The sequence below is a fragment of the Carlito syrichta genome, unplaced genomic scaffold (genome assembly GCF_000164805.1).
Source record: "Carlito syrichta isolate Samal-C Ts95f unplaced genomic scaffold, Tarsius_syrichta-2.0.1 Scaffold313642, whole genome shotgun sequence".
In the NCBI taxonomy this organism is placed as follows: Eukaryota; Metazoa; Chordata; class Mammalia; order Primates; family Tarsiidae; genus Carlito; species Carlito syrichta.
This window is the reverse complement of record NW_007257738.1, coordinates 205,771-225,899: the sequence shown is the minus strand read 5'-3', so window position 1 is coordinate 225,899 and position 20,129 is coordinate 205,771. Positions and strand designations below refer to the sequence as shown.

The 20,129-nt window shown below is 42.8% G+C and overlaps 1 protein-coding gene across 5 annotated transcripts in view; it reads right to left on the bottom strand.

Moving 5' to 3' along the window:
• Positions 1-20,129, bottom strand: part of DOCK9 (dedicator of cytokinesis 9) — a 239,202-nt gene that overhangs the window by 142,172 nt on the left and 76,901 nt on the right. For all 5 annotated transcript variants that reach the window (XM_008070565.2, XM_008070568.2, XM_021718816.1 and 2 more), the window contains exon 3: positions 756-845. In XM_008070565.2, the coding sequence (XP_008068756.1) occupies positions 756-845 (90 nt within the window). The remainder of the gene's footprint in view (positions 1-755; positions 846-20,129) is intronic.

Below are 20,129 nucleotides of genomic sequence, written 5' to 3'. Positions count from 1 at the left end.
GTCTCGAACCCGCGGGCTCAGGTAATCCACTCACCTCAGCCTCCCAAAGGCGCGGGATAATAGGCTGAGCCACCGAGCCCAGCCATCATGAATATTAAAGTAGCCAGGCTCAGTGGCTCATGCCTGTAATCCCAGGTCTTTGGGAGACTCAGGCAGGAAGATTACTTGAGCCCAAGACCAGCCTAGGCAACTTCATCTCTACAAAAAAATCAAAAGATTAGCCGGGCATGGTGGTACATGCCTATAGTCCCCGCTACTTGGGTGGTTGAGGCAAAAGAATCACCTGAGCCCATGAGGTTGAGGCTGTGGTAAGCTGTTATCATGCCACCTCACTCCAACATATGCTATAGAGTGAGACCCCTAACTCAAAAAACAAAACAAAAGAATATTAAAGTAGTCTTGAAAATATAAACATATAAATGAAGTAAATGTGTGTGCTAAGTCACCCTTAAAAACAGTATCAATAACAAAGCCTCCGACAGAGATTTCCAGTGACTTCATTTGCAAGTTACCTCTTATTCTAAGCCCATGAGATTAATTCCGTAGAATTCGCTTTTTGTAGTCAGATAACAACTCTGCGGACTCTTCTATCCAAGTTTAGAGTCTAAAGACTTCATGTTATTCTATTTTAACTTCCATCATAAAAATATAATCATCTCTTTGACACTTAAAAATGTTGAAATTTAAAGAAAAGGGGGGCAATTCGGGGAAAATGACTTTAAAATGTAAATGAATGCCATTTGGAATAGCCTTACCTCTGTAACAAATAAGCTCTGCGCTTCCTCTTCTGCCTTGGCAGGAACTGTTGAACATATGTATCGACCCTGTCGTCTGAGGAGGGCCGTCTGGGAACAAAAGCATGAGAGGAAGACTGGGGTAAGCGAATAAGGCAAGCACCGGTCTCAGAGTGCAGCTGTGCACCCTGCAGCTGGGCCTGGCACCCACAAAGTCCCTCCAATTTCTTCCAGCTGGTGCAGCTGCCTCCTTAGGTCACACACAACAGACTCCATTTGGCACACTAAAGTTCCAAAGCCCGGCTGGCTCACAGTTCCTGCTTCTTTCTGGATCAGGGGCCCAGTTATCCCTCCAGGGAGCCCTTCCTGCTCCCCAAGGCAAGGTAGAGGCCCCTTTCCTGGTTCCTAACACACAATACTTACCTGACAGGGAGATACCATGATCACATAGTCCCTAACACCCCAACTCCAATGGCTTAATCTAGTCCCACTACATAGCATTGTACTTGCCTTCACTGCCTTGTTTTATGATGGTAAAATATACAGAACACCAGTTTACCATTTTTAAGGTTTTTTTTGTTTGTTTTTTGTCTTGAGTTGGAGTCTCTCTCCATCGCCCAGGCTGGAGTGCAGTGGCACACTCATGGCCACCCCAGGGTCGACCTGCTGAGCTCCGGCGATCCTTCTGCCTCAGCCTTCCAAGGATCTGGAACTACAGGCACACGCTACCACACCTGGCTGAATTTTTATTTATTGTAGAGACAAAGTCTCACTAAGTTGCCCAGGCTGGTCTCAAACTCGCGGGCTCAGGCAACCCACTTGCCTTGGCTTCCCAAAGTGGCTGGGATTACAGGCTGAGCCACCGAGCCCAGCCCATTTTTAATAATTTTTAAGTGCACAGCTCAGCTGCGTGAAGTACATTTACAGTTGTACAACCGTCATCACCATCCACCTCTTAATTGTCCTTTACATGCTCTCTTGTTTACTGCCACATCCCCAGTACCTAAGAGAACAAATAACTAGACACACAGAAGGCCCTCGATAACTGTTCAATGAATCCATGAACTGCAAATGCTGCCTCCTTCCTGTGATCGTTAGAAATGTTCTTGTTCATCAGGCTTCCATGCTTACTTTAAATCAAATGACTTAGATAGCAGCACATCTACCTCAATCACTGGGCTTTGGATTTCAGAAAGGAGTGTTCTAGGTTTTTCTCTCCCATGGACTGTCATCCTTGGGTACTACTAGCAAATCATAATCATAAGAGCTGCATACATGAGACCATCTTGCTGGCAAAAGCTATCCTGTCGGCTCCTCGTGGCTAATTACTAAGCAAGGATTCCAAGACCCCATCCTGGCAGTTCCCCTTCTTTCTTTGGTTGAAGGCAGTTTTGTGTCAAATGTCTCCCTCTTCCCCCGCAGCCCGGGTGGAGAACTTCAGGGCATGTATTTTGTGTATTACTTAACTCTTTTACTGTCCATATTTTCTCTCTGTTGTGTCTACTTCAGCTATATTTATTCTTTTCTTGCTCAATGTCCACCTTTGAAAGTCATCTTAAAACCTATTTTTAGAATAAAGCTCCTTTATTCTAAAGGAAGGGAAGAAAGAAATTTTGTTCCCCACCTAAGACCTTGGCAGGTGAATTATTCATTCCTTCATTGTCTCTGGAGGGCTTTCAAAATCTGGGTCTTAGTTTCTTTGCGAGTATTACAGATAAATGGTGACCTTTATTACACATCTGTTCTCATGAAATGCCACAGAGAGAAGTGACTACAAGCATGGAAAAGAGGCACAATTTATTCAAAAAGCTACAAAGCAATATACTGATTATAGAGGTTGTCGAAACTGTTATAAATCTGGTATAATTCTTTTTTTTTTTTTGAGTCAGAGTCTCACTCTGTCGCCCAGGCTGGAGTGCAGTGGCATGATCACGGCTCACTGCAGCCCTGACCTCCTGGGTTCAGCCTCCCAAGCAGCTGGAATTACAGACGCATGCCACCAAGCTTGGTTTTTGTTTGTTTGTTTGTTTGTTGGGGTTTTTTTTTGGTAGAGCTGAGGTCTTGCTATATTGCCCAGGCTGGTCTTGAACTCCTGGGCTCCAGCAATCCTCTCTCTTCGGCCTCCTCCCAAAATGCTGCTATTACCCATGCCCAGTAGGTATGATATTAGTAATGGGGAATTGTTTATGAAATTCTGTATACTTCAAAAAGTGTAAGTTCTATATTCTCACTTAACTTATCTGAGTCTTTCAAGATTTTTGAGACTAATGATCATACTTTAAAAACATTCATGAAGTTGCATAGGTCAAGAAATAGGACTATTAGGATCATTTCCAGGCCATTTCTCATCATGACACCAGAAGAAAAGAAAATTTATTACAAAAATTTCCCAGTAAAATTATCAATTCAAGAAACATTCATTAATTTTCAAAACTTTTCCAGACATTCCCCTAATGTGAGAAAAATAATAGGGAATAGTTCTTTTTGATTCTCATGTATCAAAGTGCTCAGTGGATATTCTCACATGAAATAGAAAGTGACTTTAAATCATTAAAGAGAGACCCAAGTTTTAACACAGTATAATGTTTCTCATTTTAAAATTAGGTTAACACATTGTTAGTGATTGATTCCTAACTTTTATTTTAACAAAGCATAGTTTTCTGACCAGAGTCTGTTTCCTCTCTTAGAGACTTCATTCAAATAAATTAAATATGTTTCTTTAGTGTTATTTTTATTAAATATGCTTTAAGTGCAATTTTTTGTGTATTTATTGACCAATATAATATTAGATCTGCTTTAGGTAATCTCCAAAGATAGCTGCTATTCTTCCTCATATATGCATAATGCTCCTCACATCAAAAGGTATGTATAATCTATTTCCCTTCCCCTTGAATCTGGGCTGGTTTTGGCCAATAAAATGCAGTAGAAGGAATGATGCATCAGTTTTCCTAGCCTTTAGGAAAACTGACAGTTTCTACTTCCTCTTTCTTGGAAGCCAATCATGATATAAGAAGTTCTATTATCTTGACTCTGCCATGGTGAGAGGAAGTATAAGCTAGCCATATAAGAGACAGAGAAAGATGACCCACCAGCCCCCAACTGATCCCAGCCATCCCAAGTGAGGTATCACAATGTGAGTGAAGAACTACCTAAGGCTTTCCAGGCCCTGCAGACGTCTAACAAGTAACACAGAAGAACCACCCAGCTGAGCCTTGACCAGATTTCAGAATTGTGAGAAATAATAAACTACTGTCTTAAGTTATAGACATTGAGGTGGTTTGTTATTCAGCAACAGATAAAGAAAACAAGATTTTAAGAGACTAGAAACATCTCCAAATAACAGTACTGAAGAATACTGCCATTTTCATGAAAATAAATTTCAAATACTAACTACAGTACAGGGTTAGGATAGAAGGAGATACACTATGCTGCAATCTGGTTTCCACAATCAACCTTCTACTCAGTCAGTGCCTTGAAAGAGATCAAGTAAGACAGAGTAAAATGTCTACTGGAGCTTGAGAGTCATCTACAGTGTCTTTTCTTCACGAAAACCATTCTTCTGATCATCTACAGGCTCAGCAGACATATTACTTCATCCACCCATCCAAACTTTAACTGGGTTTCTATCTTCTATTAGACACTGAACTAGCAGCTGGAGACACAAAGTTTAATATATAGCTTACAGTCTGATGAAAGAGGATGATGAGAAAATGGATTACTAAAGTGTGATAAGCACTACAGATGGGCATAGAGAAAAGAGCACAAAAGCACTGGATGGTATGAACAGGGAGTCCAAATCCAGCGGGGTGGAGTAGAGGACTAAAAAGATAAACAGAGAGAAAGACACTGAAGCTAAATTGTAATGAGTACAAGCTGTGTTCAGTACAAAAGGAGGAGAAACTTGGAGATGAGCTTACCCTTAGGAAGTTGAAAGAACAAAATAAAGACATGATAAATGAGATTAACTCTTTGCAACAACAACAACAAAAAAAAATCATTAAGTCCTAAAACTAAAAATATATATTATGTCAAAGGAAAAACTGCCTAGAACTCTAACTGACCTTGAATTAAACACTAAAACCCTGCATCTGGGAAAAGAATGGGCCAACAGAAAGAATAGGGCTTACATGGCTGGGGCAATGTTGTCAGTGTCTCTATCACTCTTTAAAATGAAATCCATTAGGCTGAACCTACTGTGAGCTTACTGGACTTGGCACCAAAGGGGCAGTCACTGTTTGATGCCACCAGCTGCCAAGGTCTTCCCAGTCATTGTCCTTACTCTGAATATAGCCTCACCGAGCCACTTGTTTATAATATGCTTCCCATGTAGACTTTCCTATTGGGAGAAAACATATGGCCAATCTGCTTATTAATTCTACTTCCCCATGCGCTTAATAAAATGGTATACTGGTTTGTTCTCTTGTGGGGTTGGCTGTTATAAGTCGGTTCCCCTGAGTCTGAACTACTCTGGTCATACTGACCAAATCCAGTCTATGGCCTTGCAAAGCTGAGATCTGATCCTGTACCTTGGTGACCTTATAAACCACCTCCCTGAGACCTGTCTGAATAGCTAATTAATCCCTGACTCCATTATCTAAAATTCTCCTGCAGGTACATGCCTTTCTTTCCCCACAAGATTGAGAATTCCTTTGAGAACAGGAGACATAGCCTTCTATTTGTATCTCAGTGCTAAGTACTCAATAAATGTTTCAAGAATGAATGAATAAAACAGTCAATGGAGATAGAAATAGGAATCTACCAATAACCATCCATTACTTGCATACATTTTTTTTTCTATTACTACAAAAAGTTCTCTGGTCCATTATAGCTATTGACAAGGGAAGACTACAGAATAAGTGAATGCTCTATTTTAGTTTCTCCATAGATTTTATGTATTAAAAGCACATTTGGATAATAATCTACTTTATGTCAAACTGATTCACATTAGATTTCTGTAGTTTTATTTATATGATTTATAACAAAGTCCAAGTCAATACCAAGAGATTTACACTCCAAGACCATTCAAGCCTTTCTTAACAATGAACTAAATTTTCTTTTTCATGGCTGTGACATTATTTTCTACTTTTCTATCAGTTAAAATCATATTTGTGCTCAAAAATAGGTCTGTAAACATTTTATATAAAGCAACATCAAGGTGGATATTCAAAATATACTAGTCCCGTTTCTATGTTTGGAAATAAATTATTTCCATTCTGCTAAGAAAGCTGTACATTTGAAAAGAGAAGGAGGAAAAAAACCATTTTATACCATTAAGTGTGATAGAGATCTGAAAACTAAACCTAAACACTGCTAGCATCTCAGACAACCATTGGGATAGAAATCTCATAGCACAAACACGATTTTAAAAATAAAAGCCCCGCCAGGTGTGATGGCTCACGCCTGTAATCCCAGCACTTTGGGAGGCAGAGGTAAGAGGACTGCCTGAGTCCAAGGGTTCGAGACTAGCCTGGGCAACTTGGTAAGACCCCCCCCCATCTCTACAATTAAAAAAAAAAAATTAGCCGGGTGTGGTAGCACACACTTGTAGTTCCAGCTACTTGGAAGGCTGAGGTGGAAGGATCACCTGAGCCCAGCAGGTCGAGACTGTGGTAGCTGTGAGCGTCAAAGTGAGACTCTGATTAAAAAAATAAAATAAAATAAAAATAAAAGCCCTTTACCAAGATATGCACCTAAATAAATAAATAAAGATCCTCTTCTAACTATTATACTTCCATCTAAATTCTTTTCCATCGTCATTTAGGTTAAACACAAACACCAGGAGTCTTTGACACTCAGAATCCTTAATTACCTTGGCCAAGTACAGACGAATCTTCTGAGGAGTTCCATACAATCACAGGTATAATTGAAAAGGAAGAGAAAGGGGTCAAATCCTCTCCCAAAGGGCTTAGATGCACAGACACCTGCTGCCCCCAGTGCAATCTTTATAGGAATGTTTTTAATGGAATGAGGTGAAACAGTGCAGCAGTGGCCCGTCCTCCACCCCAGCCCAAATACAAAGGGAAAAATTTACAACTGTCTCCAACTCTAGTTCGGAATGACACACTTCAAATAGATCCTTCTTAAATTTAAAAGAAAAAAAGCTTTTTTCCCTCTCAGTTGAAATGATTCCCTCCAAACACGGGGGCCCCTCTGAGGGTTCTCAATCATATGTGGAAAGCAAGCAGACATGAGCCGCTGAGCCCAAGGAGGAAGGCAGGGGCCACCCACAAGGGATCACGTGTGTTTCCTCACCCAGCTGACCCCTGGGCTTCTGGGCACTTTCTGCTCCTCTTCCTTATCACTCACTGCTCTCCCTGATGGCCTATATTACAACCCTGTTTCTTCAGCTTAAACTTGAATCCCTGCCCCCTAACTACATTCCTGACCCCAACCAGGCTGGGGTTCTGTCTCACCTCCATCAGTGGCAGCCAACACACCATCTGACCCCACTGAACCCAGAGACACTGAGAAGCTCGGGTTTTAAACCACAAGAAATGTGAAGCGAATCATTTCATTAAACCTCCAATGGAAGAACTTGAGAAGTGACATTGGAAAGCACTTTGAATTGAGAGCCAGGAAACCTGAGTTCTCATCTGAGCTCTGCCTCTAATTAGCTGTGTAATCTTGGGGGGAAGTTTGAACTTTCCATGTCCATAAAATAGAGAGGATCTCTAGGCTTCCTTTGTGGTTTAAAAATTCCACAGATCTAGGAACGTGGAATTCTAAGTCTATACCTCTCAAATGGTCTATGTGAGTGCTGGGAATTGCTTTGTGGGAAACTAAAACAGAAAAGGCATCCAGAAAAAAAGGAAAAAGACGAATACTGTATGTGCTTTCAATTACAGTTGTATTGCTCCAATTATTTTTCTTTATGGAAAGAATTCTTAGATTAAAAAGAGGGAAAGATTCACTATGTAGATTTTAAAAATGTAAGAGTGAGAAGTAACAAAGTCTTTTATTATTTTTCTAACCCTCTCAACCCATATATATGGCACTGGATTTTTGATTAATCACTTTATCATGGACATTAGCCTATAACAAAACAATCCTCTTCATTCCTAATGGGAAGTATGAACATTTCCACTGTGTATTTAAAATATTATATTTTATAGGATTACAATGAAAAGACTGAGACAATAGAACCATCCTTCCCCTGAGACCCTATGAACAATGAGCTAAAGACAATATCCCAGAGAAGTGGGTGGGCTGTCACCTGAGCCCGCTGCTGGGATCAGTGACAAAGTGGCTGGCATCTCCTGTTCAAAGGAGTAGGGCCCGGAGTGTCTTCCCTCAGACACAAAAACAAACATCAGCCCAAAAGGGGAGTGAGGGCTCTGAAGCAAGAAGAAACAAGGGAGTGCACAGCAATGGGACACATCGAGGAAAGGCGGGGCCACAGCGCTCAGCAGAGCCACTGGGTCAGAAGAGGGGAGGACGTGTCTCTTCAAGAGGTAACTGTTCTTGACGACAGGCCTGCAGACGAGAGAGAGCGTGAAGGAGAATGTCTAGGTACCTGGGGCCCTACCTCTAAGACGGGCTCCTCTCTGAGGACTGGGGATGGTCTAAAGTCAGAGAGAAGACTTTGGCCCACATGGACCACCTGCTAGACAGAGAAGCCCACCAGGCCTTAGAGTCCAGTCAATTCTAATCTATCCTTAGGCTAAAATGTGGAGCAGCCAACCCCTCCCCTCTTTATAGTCTCATATAAGGCATCCTGTACTTGTGTATATTTTTGTGTTTGTTTTCATTCACTTAGTAGAACTATCCCTTCAAATATCTGAAGACTTTCATTTGTCAGAGACATAGTACTTCAATCAGCCAGGGAAAGGGCAACTCTTAGGCTGGGTATGGGGGTGGTGTGCAGAGCTCAGGACAGGGAGGGTCGTGGACACACCAAAAAGCAAAGCCCAGGAGGTTCGAGTGAGACTGAGTTTTTCAGGGGTGTCCTTGGGTTTGGCCCGTCTCCTTCACTAAGTGAGTAAACCCTAGGTTGAATTTTTTTGGTGCTCAGTTGAGCCAAATGGAGAGTGTCCACTTCAATGTTCTAAAGTTATCTTTAGGCTGGGAACAGTGGCTCATGCTATAATCCCAGCCCTTTGGGAGGCCAAGGTGAGAAAACTGCCTGAGCCCCCAGGTTCAAGACCAGCCTGGGCAACTTGGCAAGACCTTATCTCTACAATAAATCAAAAAATTAGCCAGTCATGGTGGCACATGCCTGTAGTTCCAGCTACTGGGAAGAGTGAGGTGGAAGGATCACCTGAGCCCAGCAGATCGAGGCTGCGGTGGCTGGAAACGTGCCACTTCCCTCCAGTCTGGGTGACAGAGTGAGACTCCAACTCAAAAAAATAAACAAATAAAATACAGTTATCTCTGATTTCAACCTCCTCCCCATTAGATAGATGGCCCCAAGAGCTCCTTCCTTGCATCTCTGTGCCTGAGCCAAACTGTATGGTACCTCACGTCTCAGTAGAGCTATGTCCCCCGAAATCTGCTGGAACCCCCCCACTTGGTTGCACTGGTCTGCACATTAAATGTTCAGTTTCCAGTGCAGTATTGAACATTACAATGAGACAACACTGTGAACTTCACTGCAACTTACTGAGCATAGCAGTGATGGAACCTTTCCAAGCGTTTGGCAGATGCATTTGTTTCAGAGCACATGACTTGCTTTTTGAGAGGATTCGGTACAAGCTGGGCTGGAAACTAAAACTCACACAGGGCGTTCCCACGTTTCACCTCACAGCGCATGTGTTGGCTGCCAACCCACGGTGTTCTATGAACATCAGACAAATTCCATCTCCAGGGAAGCAGCTGCCTGAGCATTCTCAGTGGTTCACTCGCTAATAATTCAGAAAATGGGCAAGGCATAGGAAAAAAGGGCTGGAGAAAGGATTCCATTTAGGTTTCAGGGAGGGATTTAACGAAAGACAACTCCCAAGGAATGAATGAAAATATCACATGGGCTGCGCCTTGGTGTGGGCAGAGAACTGTGCAATTCTCATGGACTCGGTCAGAGCCTAGGCTCACCTAATACTACAACCCCTCTCTTTAGGGGCTGGGAGGTCTCTCGGTTTCTCTCTAACTGCTCCTTTACACGAGTTCTGCTTAATTCCCACGCTTTCATCTCTAACTGCCTTCCTCTAGTCCTTCAACAGTGCCATCCTACACTCTGCCCGATGACACATCTTGCCCCGAGGTGCCCCCAGCAACACATAAACCACAGTGCAGCACCCTCACTGGTACACCCACCTACCCTGTCCCCTCCCTCTTATCTGTTCTCTGCATAGCTGCCAGTCATCTTACCGAAACTCTCAGCTAATGGCCTCATACCTCAGCTTAAATTGCTTCAGTGATGCCTCCTCACTGCTGCCAGAATAAAATCCAAACTCCTCAGCATGACCTAACACCTCTGGTGACCAACAGGACTGACTTTTCTAGACTCTTCTTCTGCCCTTCTCCAACCCTCTAGCAGCATGGAGTTTCTTTTGGTCCCTAACAACTCTGGCCCCTCTGACAGGTGTTGAGTAACTTAGACTGACCTTAGGCACACAGCCCTCAATCAGCACCTGTGCCAGTCTGCTACACCTACTCAAAACATTTCTGCATCTCCTACCAGACTTGAGAATCTGATCACATTCCTCACCTTTGCTTCTCCACTACCCAGAATAATACCTGGCACAAGATGAATGTTTGCTGAGTGAATGGGCAGTCGGTATTTTAAACCAGGGATTGTACTATTTAGCTGTGAGATCATGGGGGTTCCAAATGAGATAGTGTCTCAACAACTGGGGAGGCTCCAGGAAGCTCCTGTCACTAAATAATGTCTTGCGTCCTAAAAAGTCAGATTTCATTAGACCTTTGAGAGTCTTGAGAGTCATAAAAATTCCATTCTGCTATCTTCTCAAATCTCCCAAGTTGTACAGCATGCAATTTTCTGTTCAAATGCAGTAAATGAAATAAGCTAAATATTCAGAACCCTTAGAGACTAGACTCATCAATTAAGTGCATTCTTAAAGAGATGTTTTTGGTGTTATTGGTATTAACGTTTTGGTTTTACAAAGAATCAAGTTTTTCATCACTTCCTAAGTACTACTGTCCAATTGAGAAAAAGAAAGGTACCCAGAAAACCATTCAGGGCCCAAGGGACAGATCTGCCTTTCAATTAGTAAGGGGTTTGGCCCGCTCCCCACCACATCATTTGAGGAGCAGACAGAGACTGTCCTAAGCTTCCTAGGAAGCCAGTTCCCTCCCTGTCACGTGGAGGGCAGTAGAGGGGCAGTGCAAAGAGCTCTCTCGAGTGATGGTATCTCTTTGGATACTATGAGATACTAAGACTTTCACATCTATGAGAACCCAAATTTTAGGGCAAACAATCATCCCAAATGACAGATTAAGAAAAGTGAGTTGAAGGAAAGCTTATCGCTTACCAAAGGATCAGAGTAGTAAGAAACAGACCTGGGGCTAAAAATTCCATGGGCATATGACTAAATCTTCAGTCTTGCCACTACCTCTAAAGTCTAGAGCACAGACCATCCCCTTCAACTGCATTCCATTCAATAACATCAATAACATCACTGCACAAGCAGTGCAGTCTCTTTTGTTTTCCATTTGTCTGTGTCTCTGGTCACCTTTCTCTAGAATGCAATTTTAGTGCTAAGAGAACCATACTTCTGTGTGATCCCCTAGCACAGTGAATACGCTTCAAGTGAAAACATGTCCATTGCCGTCACACGTTGCTTAACAAGAATATATTCTAAGAAATGCACCATGAGGTGATTTCATCATCATGCAGGCATCATAGAGTGTACTTACACACACATACATGGTGTAGCCTACTCCATGCCTAGGCTAGATGGTAGAGCCTATGGTTCAGAGGCTACAAACCTGAACAGTGTGTGACTGTATGGAATGCTGTAGGCAACTGGAACACAATGGTAAGTATTTGTGTATCTAGACATATTTAAACATAGAAAAGATACAGTAAAAACATAGTATTACAATTTTGCAGGACCACCATTGTGTATGTGGTCTGTCTTGGACTGAAAGATTATTATGTGGCACATATTCTAATACATCAATGAACTTTCCTTCAGGACTTGCCTTAGGAAGGCACACTCCCTCAAGTACCACCCATCATTCATTTGTAAGTTTCCTTTATGCCCTGAAGATAACTTTACTCAAATCTGTCAATGAGCTGACCAGCACCACACTGGTCTTCTCAAAGCACCATTTCAGCTCCTGGGCTGCCATCCAAAGACTCATTTCAAACACAATAGAGCAGGAATTATGCTCTGCAGATAATATACTAAGCAAATAGGGGAGGCACTCTGATTCGGGGTTTTCTGACATCAAGGACTTCGCTGAACTTCCTGAATTTGTCCTTTTTTGGATCTCATGAACACTCTCAGGGGTGTTGCTGACCTGAGGCTGCTCAAACGCAGGCAGGACACACTCTGTGTCATCCAAGTTCTTCCAGAGTTCTCAACTCTGTAGAAAAAGACAAATACAGACAAAGCAGGATCCTTCTATTTTGTAGGAACCATAAAGATTACGTGCCTGGCAAAATGTTAAATGGCATCTGATAATTCTGAGGGCCAAAATGTGGATTTCTGTTCCCTTTAAGGATCTTTGGTTTTTGTTTGTTTTTGAAAGCAAACATTATGTCTCCCTCTCTTCTACTCCCATGATTTGCTGCTTTGAGATATACTCTTATGCCTCGAAGGCAGCTGTCGTCAAGATCTCATCTCCATCCATTTGTGCAATATGCATTCACTCTACTATGGGTAGAATACTGCTGAAGCTTTGGCAAAGACAAATTCTTTAAAAACTATGGTTTCTAACAATAAGAAAATTATGGCTTTCTATTCTGATGGAGATTATATTTTCTATTTGGGAAGAAAATAATAAGTGGTCTTATAGCTACAAGTAATTAAAATAAAAAGGCTATGCAATGAATGCTATAGATATAGTATATCCTTCCTAAATCTCCATCTGCTTAAGATACCATCCTTGGCTCCCATCTTCCTCTGTCCATGCCTGTTGGTCACCTGTAATGCCCTAAGACATATACATTAATCACACAGGTTAAACTGTCCTTCTGCCTCTCACTGATTACTAGCCTGCATTTATCCAATTGTGAAACTTTTGCCATTCTCTCTGACTTATTTAAAATGTGAGCTCAATATTATTATTTTTTTTAAAAGGTGGGGGGAGAAAAGAAAAATGTGACCTGACATGGGGAATATAAACATACAATGATGGACTACTGGGTTCATCAACATCCTTCATTCTACATAAGAGAATAAAATCTTAGATATACTTCATTTATATGGGTGATTTATATGTATGTGTGTGCCCTATTTCACCTATTTATATAGTTAATCTCAACTTTCCACCAGATCCTAAGTTTTCTTAAGCCCTACATGGAACAAAAATCATGTCACACAGTGTCAACTACATGAAAATAAAGTTGCTTTCCTCAGCAGGCTAAGGGAAAAAAATGAAGAAAATGGTGAAATGCTTTGTCAACGTAAAAATCAACACACTGGCCGGGCTCGGTGGCTCAGCCTGTAATCTCAGCGCTTTGGGAGGCCAAGGTGAGTGGATTGCCTGAGTCCGCAAGTTCAAGACCTGCCTGGGCAACTTGGCAAGACCTCATCTCTACAATAAATCAAAAATTAGCTGGGCATGGTAGTGCATGCCTGTAGTTCCGGCTACTTGGAAGGTTGAAGCAGAAGAATCACCAGAGCCCAGTAGGTCGAGGCTGCAGTGGCCGGGAGCAGCCACTGCACTCCAGTCTGAGTGACAGAGTGAGACTCCAACTCAAAAAAAAAAAAAATTCAACACACCGATCTTTTACTCTAATTGTTTCAACAGGAGGCATCACAGCTGGATGTATTCCAGCTCCTGAGGGCACCACACCATAACTGTACCCTGGGTGCATGCCCAGTCTTCCAGCACATGTTCAATCATGCCTCCTAGAGTCACATAAGCAGGAGGACAGCTGCCCACAACCCCCTCCTGCCTGGAGCAGATCATGGGGCTCCAGACGAATCCCTTGGAACAGGAAGGAAGACAGAAGAACCAACCCTCGGGTGCCAATCAGCTGAACCTCACTTAAGGACAGCAAGGGTCATGGTCAATCGCCCTCTTATCCCATATGACTACCTCCTTCATTTAGAAAGGACGGCACAAACACAAAGCTAATTATGGTTCCTCAATATATTTTTGCGGTTGTTGATTTGAGCTCTGGTGTACAAGTTGTTTTTTAGAAGCAATTTTCACCACTGCTTCCTTCAACCTACAAAAGTAACACTGAATTTGCATAGTCCAGTGCTGATATTCTTGAAGTTTGGTGAGCTAAGAAAGATGGGTTTGATTAAACAAATTAAAGAACCAATGAAATAGTCGAGATAATAATGATTTGAAATGTCCCTAAATCACTTTCTAATAAGAAAGATAGGTGATACATATCTTCAAGGACCCTAGGAATCCATCTCAAGCTTAGATTAAATGTTCAAAATAGCCACGTGAAGAGCTCTATCCATCGCTTACTTCTTATTTCAATTTGACTTTATATCTCATTTAAGTTCAGTAGTCATTTAAGTTCAGGTGGGCTAAATGTTTCTAAACCTGCTAAATCTGTGAATTTCTACAAAATGATTTAATGTTTTGATGCATGCTGACTCACCTCACCCATGAGTCATCCAAAGTCTAGTTTACCATAGCCCATGTGGTCTACCAAACCTTCTACCAGTGAGCTCTCAAACAATGAAATTTCCCTTCCTTGAGTGTCACTTGGTATTCCCAAACTACTCCACACCAAGCACTGTTGCTCCTTCATACGCAGGTGTCTTCCTTTCCCGGTTCAGTGTCAACCTCCAAAGACTCCCCAGTCCCAATTCCATGGGAGGTCATTTTAGGACCTCAGGTTCCTCACTCTCACCCCATCCCACTTACCCCCACCTCCAGCCACCTTTTTGTTGTAGAGAGGAGGTCTCACTGTGTTGGCGAGGCTGGTCTCAAATTCCTGAGCTCAAGTGATTTTCTAGCTTTGGCTTCCCAAGGTGCTAGAATTACAGGCGTGAGCCACCACACTCGGCCAACCCTCTGTTTTCTCTTCTCTTTTCCTAGGTTGTTAATGTTTCCAGCAAGGCTATTTCATCTTAGGTAGGAGGAGCCAGCTGTTGGTTGAAATTCATTTGCTTAATTCCACCAGTGTTTATTGAATACCTGCTCTCGTTTTAAAAACAAGAATCCTTGCCTCCTGAAATCTGTGTGAATAAACAAGAACATAGAAAGGCGGACCCAGAAAAAAACAGAATTTATCTTTTGGAGGCAGGCCTTTGTAATACGCTTGGAATTTGTTCTTTTGGCTCAAACAGTCAACCAAAGCTTTTATCTGGAAGTTTTGAGAAGGTTGCATTATGATTTGCAGAAAAAGTGTCCTGAGTTGTGGAAAACAGGTGACTGGTTCTTCCACCATGAAAACACACCTGCCCATGCGCTACATGTTCAACAGTTTTTGGCCCAAAATGGCATGACCCCCATGCTCCACATCCCCCCATTCACCCGATCTCTCCCGAGGAAATATTCTTTGTTTCCCCAGATGAAGAAAAGTCCTCAAAGAAAAACATCTTGCCAATGTGGAGGAGGTGAAACAGACACCTGCAGAACTAAAAGGCATCAAAATTGATGAGTTCAAAAACTGCTTTGGCCGGGCTCGGTGGCTCAGCCTGTCACCCCGTGCCTTTGGGAGGCTGAGGTGAGTGGATGGCCTGAGGCCGCGGGTTCGAGACCCGCCTGGGCAGCGAGACCTCATCTCTACAATAAATCAAAAAATCAGCCGGGCGTGGTAGCGCGTGCCTGTAATTCCGGCTACTTGGAAGGCTGAGGCAGAAGGATCGCCGGAGCCCAGCAGGTGAGGTTGCGGTGGCCAGGAGCAGCCACTGCACTCCAGTCTGGGCGACAGAGTGAGACTCCAACTCAAAAAAAAAAAAAAACTGCTTTGAGCAGTGGGAAAAGCATCTCAACAGGTGTACTGCACCAAATGGAGAGTACTTTGAAGGTGACTGAAGTTTAAACATGTAAGAACAAATACGCAATTTTTCATAAATAACTTCTGGTTTGGGGGGGTTCCCCCTCATATATGAATGCTGGAAGCTGATAAGAGAGAGAGAAAAAAATAAATCAGAAAAAGGTAGAAAAGACCAGAAATGCCAGAGGAGCTATACTAGCCAGCAAGAGCCTCAGTAAGAAGGTAAGATTTGGGAAAAGGATTGTGGTAGGTGAGGGGGTGCTGGGTACAGAGTGTTGGGAAATGGAGACTTCCTAAGACAGGAGACCGCCTGGAGAGAGAGAGGAATCCCAGGAGGCCAGTGTGGCTGGAGCCAGAGAACAGAGGAAGGTGAACTGGGAGAAGGTGAGCCAAGATCATGGGAACCCTAGGGCACTGCGAGGCCTTTGCTGAGGAATTCTGAACGCAGGGGTGATGTCCTTGACTAGCCTTTTAAACAATCACTCTGGGTACTCTATGAGGACACACCGGAAGGGGCAAGGAAAGGACCCAGAGAACTTGAGAGGAGGCTCCTACATTAATCCAGCAAAAGAGGATGGACAAGGGCTGGGGCCATGGTTACAACAGGAGAGAACTTGATGACATCTACTGTTCCCCACCCCATCCCATGCCCTGTGGCCAGCTTTCCATGCCCTCCTCACTCACCCAAGCTGCCACTCCTTAGGCCAGCCTGAGATTAGCTCCTTCAGCCCAATCCACCTCTATATTTCCCAATACACAGTCCTCTCCTTGCTGTTTAGAAGTATCTCTCCTTCTCCCCCCAGATTCTTTTTTTTTTAATTTTATTTATTATTATTTTTTTGGGTTTTCTGTTTTGTTCTTTTTTTTTGTTTTGAGTTGGAGTCTCACTCTGTCACCCAGACTGGAGTGCAGTGGCCGCTCCCGGCCACCACAGCCTCCACCTGCTGGGCTCCAGAGATCCTTCCGCCTCAGCCTTTCAGGTAGCTGGAACTACAGGTGCGCGTTACCACGCCCGGCTGATTTTTGATTTATTGTAGAGATGAGGTCTCGCCAAGTTGCCCAGGCGGGTCTTGAACCCTCGGGCTCAGGCAATCCACTAGCCTCGGGCCACCCAAAATGTTAGGATTACAGGCTGAGCCACCAAGCCCGGCCTCCCCCAAATCCCTACTTCTACCCATCGCCCCCTGCAGAGCACAAACTCTTATTCCTGGGTTTCCTCAATCCTAATAAATCCTCTCATGACCTTGTCACTTCCCCGAGCCACTCCGATTCCTTCTTCTCCTTCCACCCACTCTAACCTGTGCCTGCCTCCCCTCCCTCCCCACCTATTCTTTAATCCCTGGCCAGTCGCCAACTCCACGCCCTTTCTAGGGACCTCTCCTGTCCAGCAGGGAGCAGGACTGTCGGCTCTCCGGCTGCTTTCCTCCACTCTCCCAGGAGGCTGAGACCCTGCCATTTCCTGGTTCTTGTCCTTTGTCTCTGCTTCCCCTGCCCAAGGAGCCACTTTCAGGCTCTCGGCCCCTTTGGCTCCCGTCTCACATTTCTGTGAGTGAGCCCAGATTGTCCTTTTCAGCCCTGACTCTTCTCGGGTTGCATTTCAGTATTTCCAGCCACTGAAAGGGCTGCTAGCTCCTATTAAGCTTTTAAACTTCATATTCCTATAACAGATTCCCATGGAGCCTAACTTATGTCATGATACTGGTCAGTCTTCTGTCTATTATTAATATGAATATAAGCCTTTATCTCTTTCTCCTGAGTTTTAAGCAATTTGAAAGCAAGGACCCTATCTTCTATGTATAGTCTCAAGTACCTCATGAAGCTGGGCCTTTTCACAAGTAGTATAAGTGTAAATATAAGTTAAAAAAAACACTCCTCAACTCAGCTGATCAGGGATGCCTGAAAAGTAAGTTTTCCTTTTTAAGGAATATTTGGAAATAAAAACAATTATTGGTCCCTATTTTCTGTAAAAGGCAATTACTTGAGCTAGAATTCTAATTTTCATCTCTTAAAGGTCTGGCCAAAGTCAATTCAGAAATATTATTTATCCAAATTTTTTAGATAGGTCCAATCCTAGACATGAACTAATATCCCAGAAACCACAATGTTCACGGAAAGTTACATTGTTGGCCACTGAATTCCGGCTGATCAAAATTTCGAGGAATTTATAAAAAGAATACTTCTCAATAAAAAGCCAAAAGCAAAGTATTGTGACTATTTTTTTTTGACAGCATATAATTAAAAAGCAAGGACAAAACACAGTGAAAAAAAATATTTTCTTTTCAAAAAAACAGATGGGAAATGAGATCAGGGAATTCCAGGCCTTTGTAAGCAGCGGGGCTTGGCTTCCTCTCCAGGTCAGCGGTTTGTAGATCATTATCAGACTCATGTAAGCAAAAGAGGAAAAGAACCAGAGGAAAATAAAAATCAGGATGTTACTGAAAGGGAAATGGAGGAACCACATTTTTCTATACAATGCTGAGAACACTCTAGGATTCTCCTGTACCTTAACTTTTCCAAAAAGGAAAATGTCTAGGATCATTGATTATTAACAATCTTCACTCCTTAGTCCCCATCCTTCCTTTTAAATTCTCTTGCTAAGACACTGACATTGAGAATACACCATGGACATCAGGAGGAAAAGTACAGGAGGAATTACCCTGACTGTGCGCACAATGCTAAGGGTGACCACAGCATACCCACAAACACAGCACAGAAATTCTATCACAACATGCACTTTTTAAAGACATTGTGGCAAAATTCACAAACCATAAAAATTACCATCTTAGCCATTTTTAAGCGTGCATTTCCGTGACATAAAGTCCATCTTCACTGTTCAACCACTAGCATTCATTTCCAGAACTCATTCCATCTTTCCCCACTGAATCTCTGTACTCATTAAACAATAACTCTCCATTCCCCACTCCCTTCAGTCCCTGGCAACCACCATTCTATTTTCTGTCTCTCTGGATTTGATTTACTTTAGGAACCCACATAAGTGGAATCATGCAGCATGTGTCCTTTTGTGACCAGCTTATTCCATTCAGCATAACGTCCTCAAGGTCCATCCATGTTGTAAAATGTGACAGGAGTTTCTTGCCTTTTTTTTTTTTTTGAGTTGGAGTCTCACTCTGTTGCCCAGACTGGAGTGCAGTGGCCACTCCCGGCCACCGCAGCCTCGACCTGCTGGGCCCCGGCAATCCTTCCGCCTCAGCCTTCCGAGTAGCTGGAATTACAGGCATGCGCTACCACGCCCAGCTGATTTTTTGATTTATTGTAGAGATGAGGTCTCGCTGCCCAGGCGGGTCTCGAACCCATGGGCTCAGGCAATCCACTCACCTCAGCCTCCCAAAGGTGCGGGATTACAGGCAGGGCCACCGAGCCCGGCTAGTTTCTTCCCTTTTAAGGCTGGATAATATCCCATTGCATGTGTATACCATATTTGGTTGATCCGTCAGTCCCTTGATGGACATGAGTTGTTTCCACCTTTTGGCTACCGTGAATAACTGCATGCAAATGGGTGTATGAGTATCTCTTCAAGTCCCTGCTTCCAAGTGTTTGGGGCATATAGCTATATAGCATGCTTTTTTTAGCCTTCTGTGCAAGCACTACTCTCTGTTCTTTTATACCAGACATCAATGTTTACTTTTTATGAAATCTGAATGGTTCCCATAAATTGCCTCCCAACATCCTTTTTTTGCTACATATTACCTTGTTCACATTTTATCACTTGACAAAACGGCACAAATATTAGTAAGCTACATAACAAGTCAGAAGCCATGGTGATTGATCACAACAGTTAACAATGTCACCACTAACAGAATCATCTGGTAAACGGCTTCCTCAGGAGGGGGAAACATGATTAGAAACCAATAGTTAGCCTCCCACCTTGAAGTCTGTCTCTGACAGGAAAGGCATTACTTCCAGTTAAATAGAGGTCTGTCACTTGTTAAGCAACAAGTCAGCTTAACATTTATTGATCGAAAACATTTTCATCTAAAGGTTATCACCTCTGCCTGACTGCCTGTTAAAAGTTTACCCACAATTTTTCTCACAGAAAAAATAAGCTTTCAGACTTATGCTGAGTCAACTTGTTAAGGCCACAAGACTATAAGAAAAATAAATGCTCATTAATCACTGAAAAGCATACTCCTTTTCAGACCCTGTTTCACCTGCATTTTTTTAATTTTAGAAATGTATCTGATTTCCAACAAACATAATTATTGATCTAGCAAGTATTTTTGACAAATCTAGTCACTAGTACTTCCACCTGTGCAAATGGTATTACTATTTACTTCATGAATCAAATCAAAATAACCTAATGTTCATCCTAACTTTACCAACTTGTAATGTGGCAACAT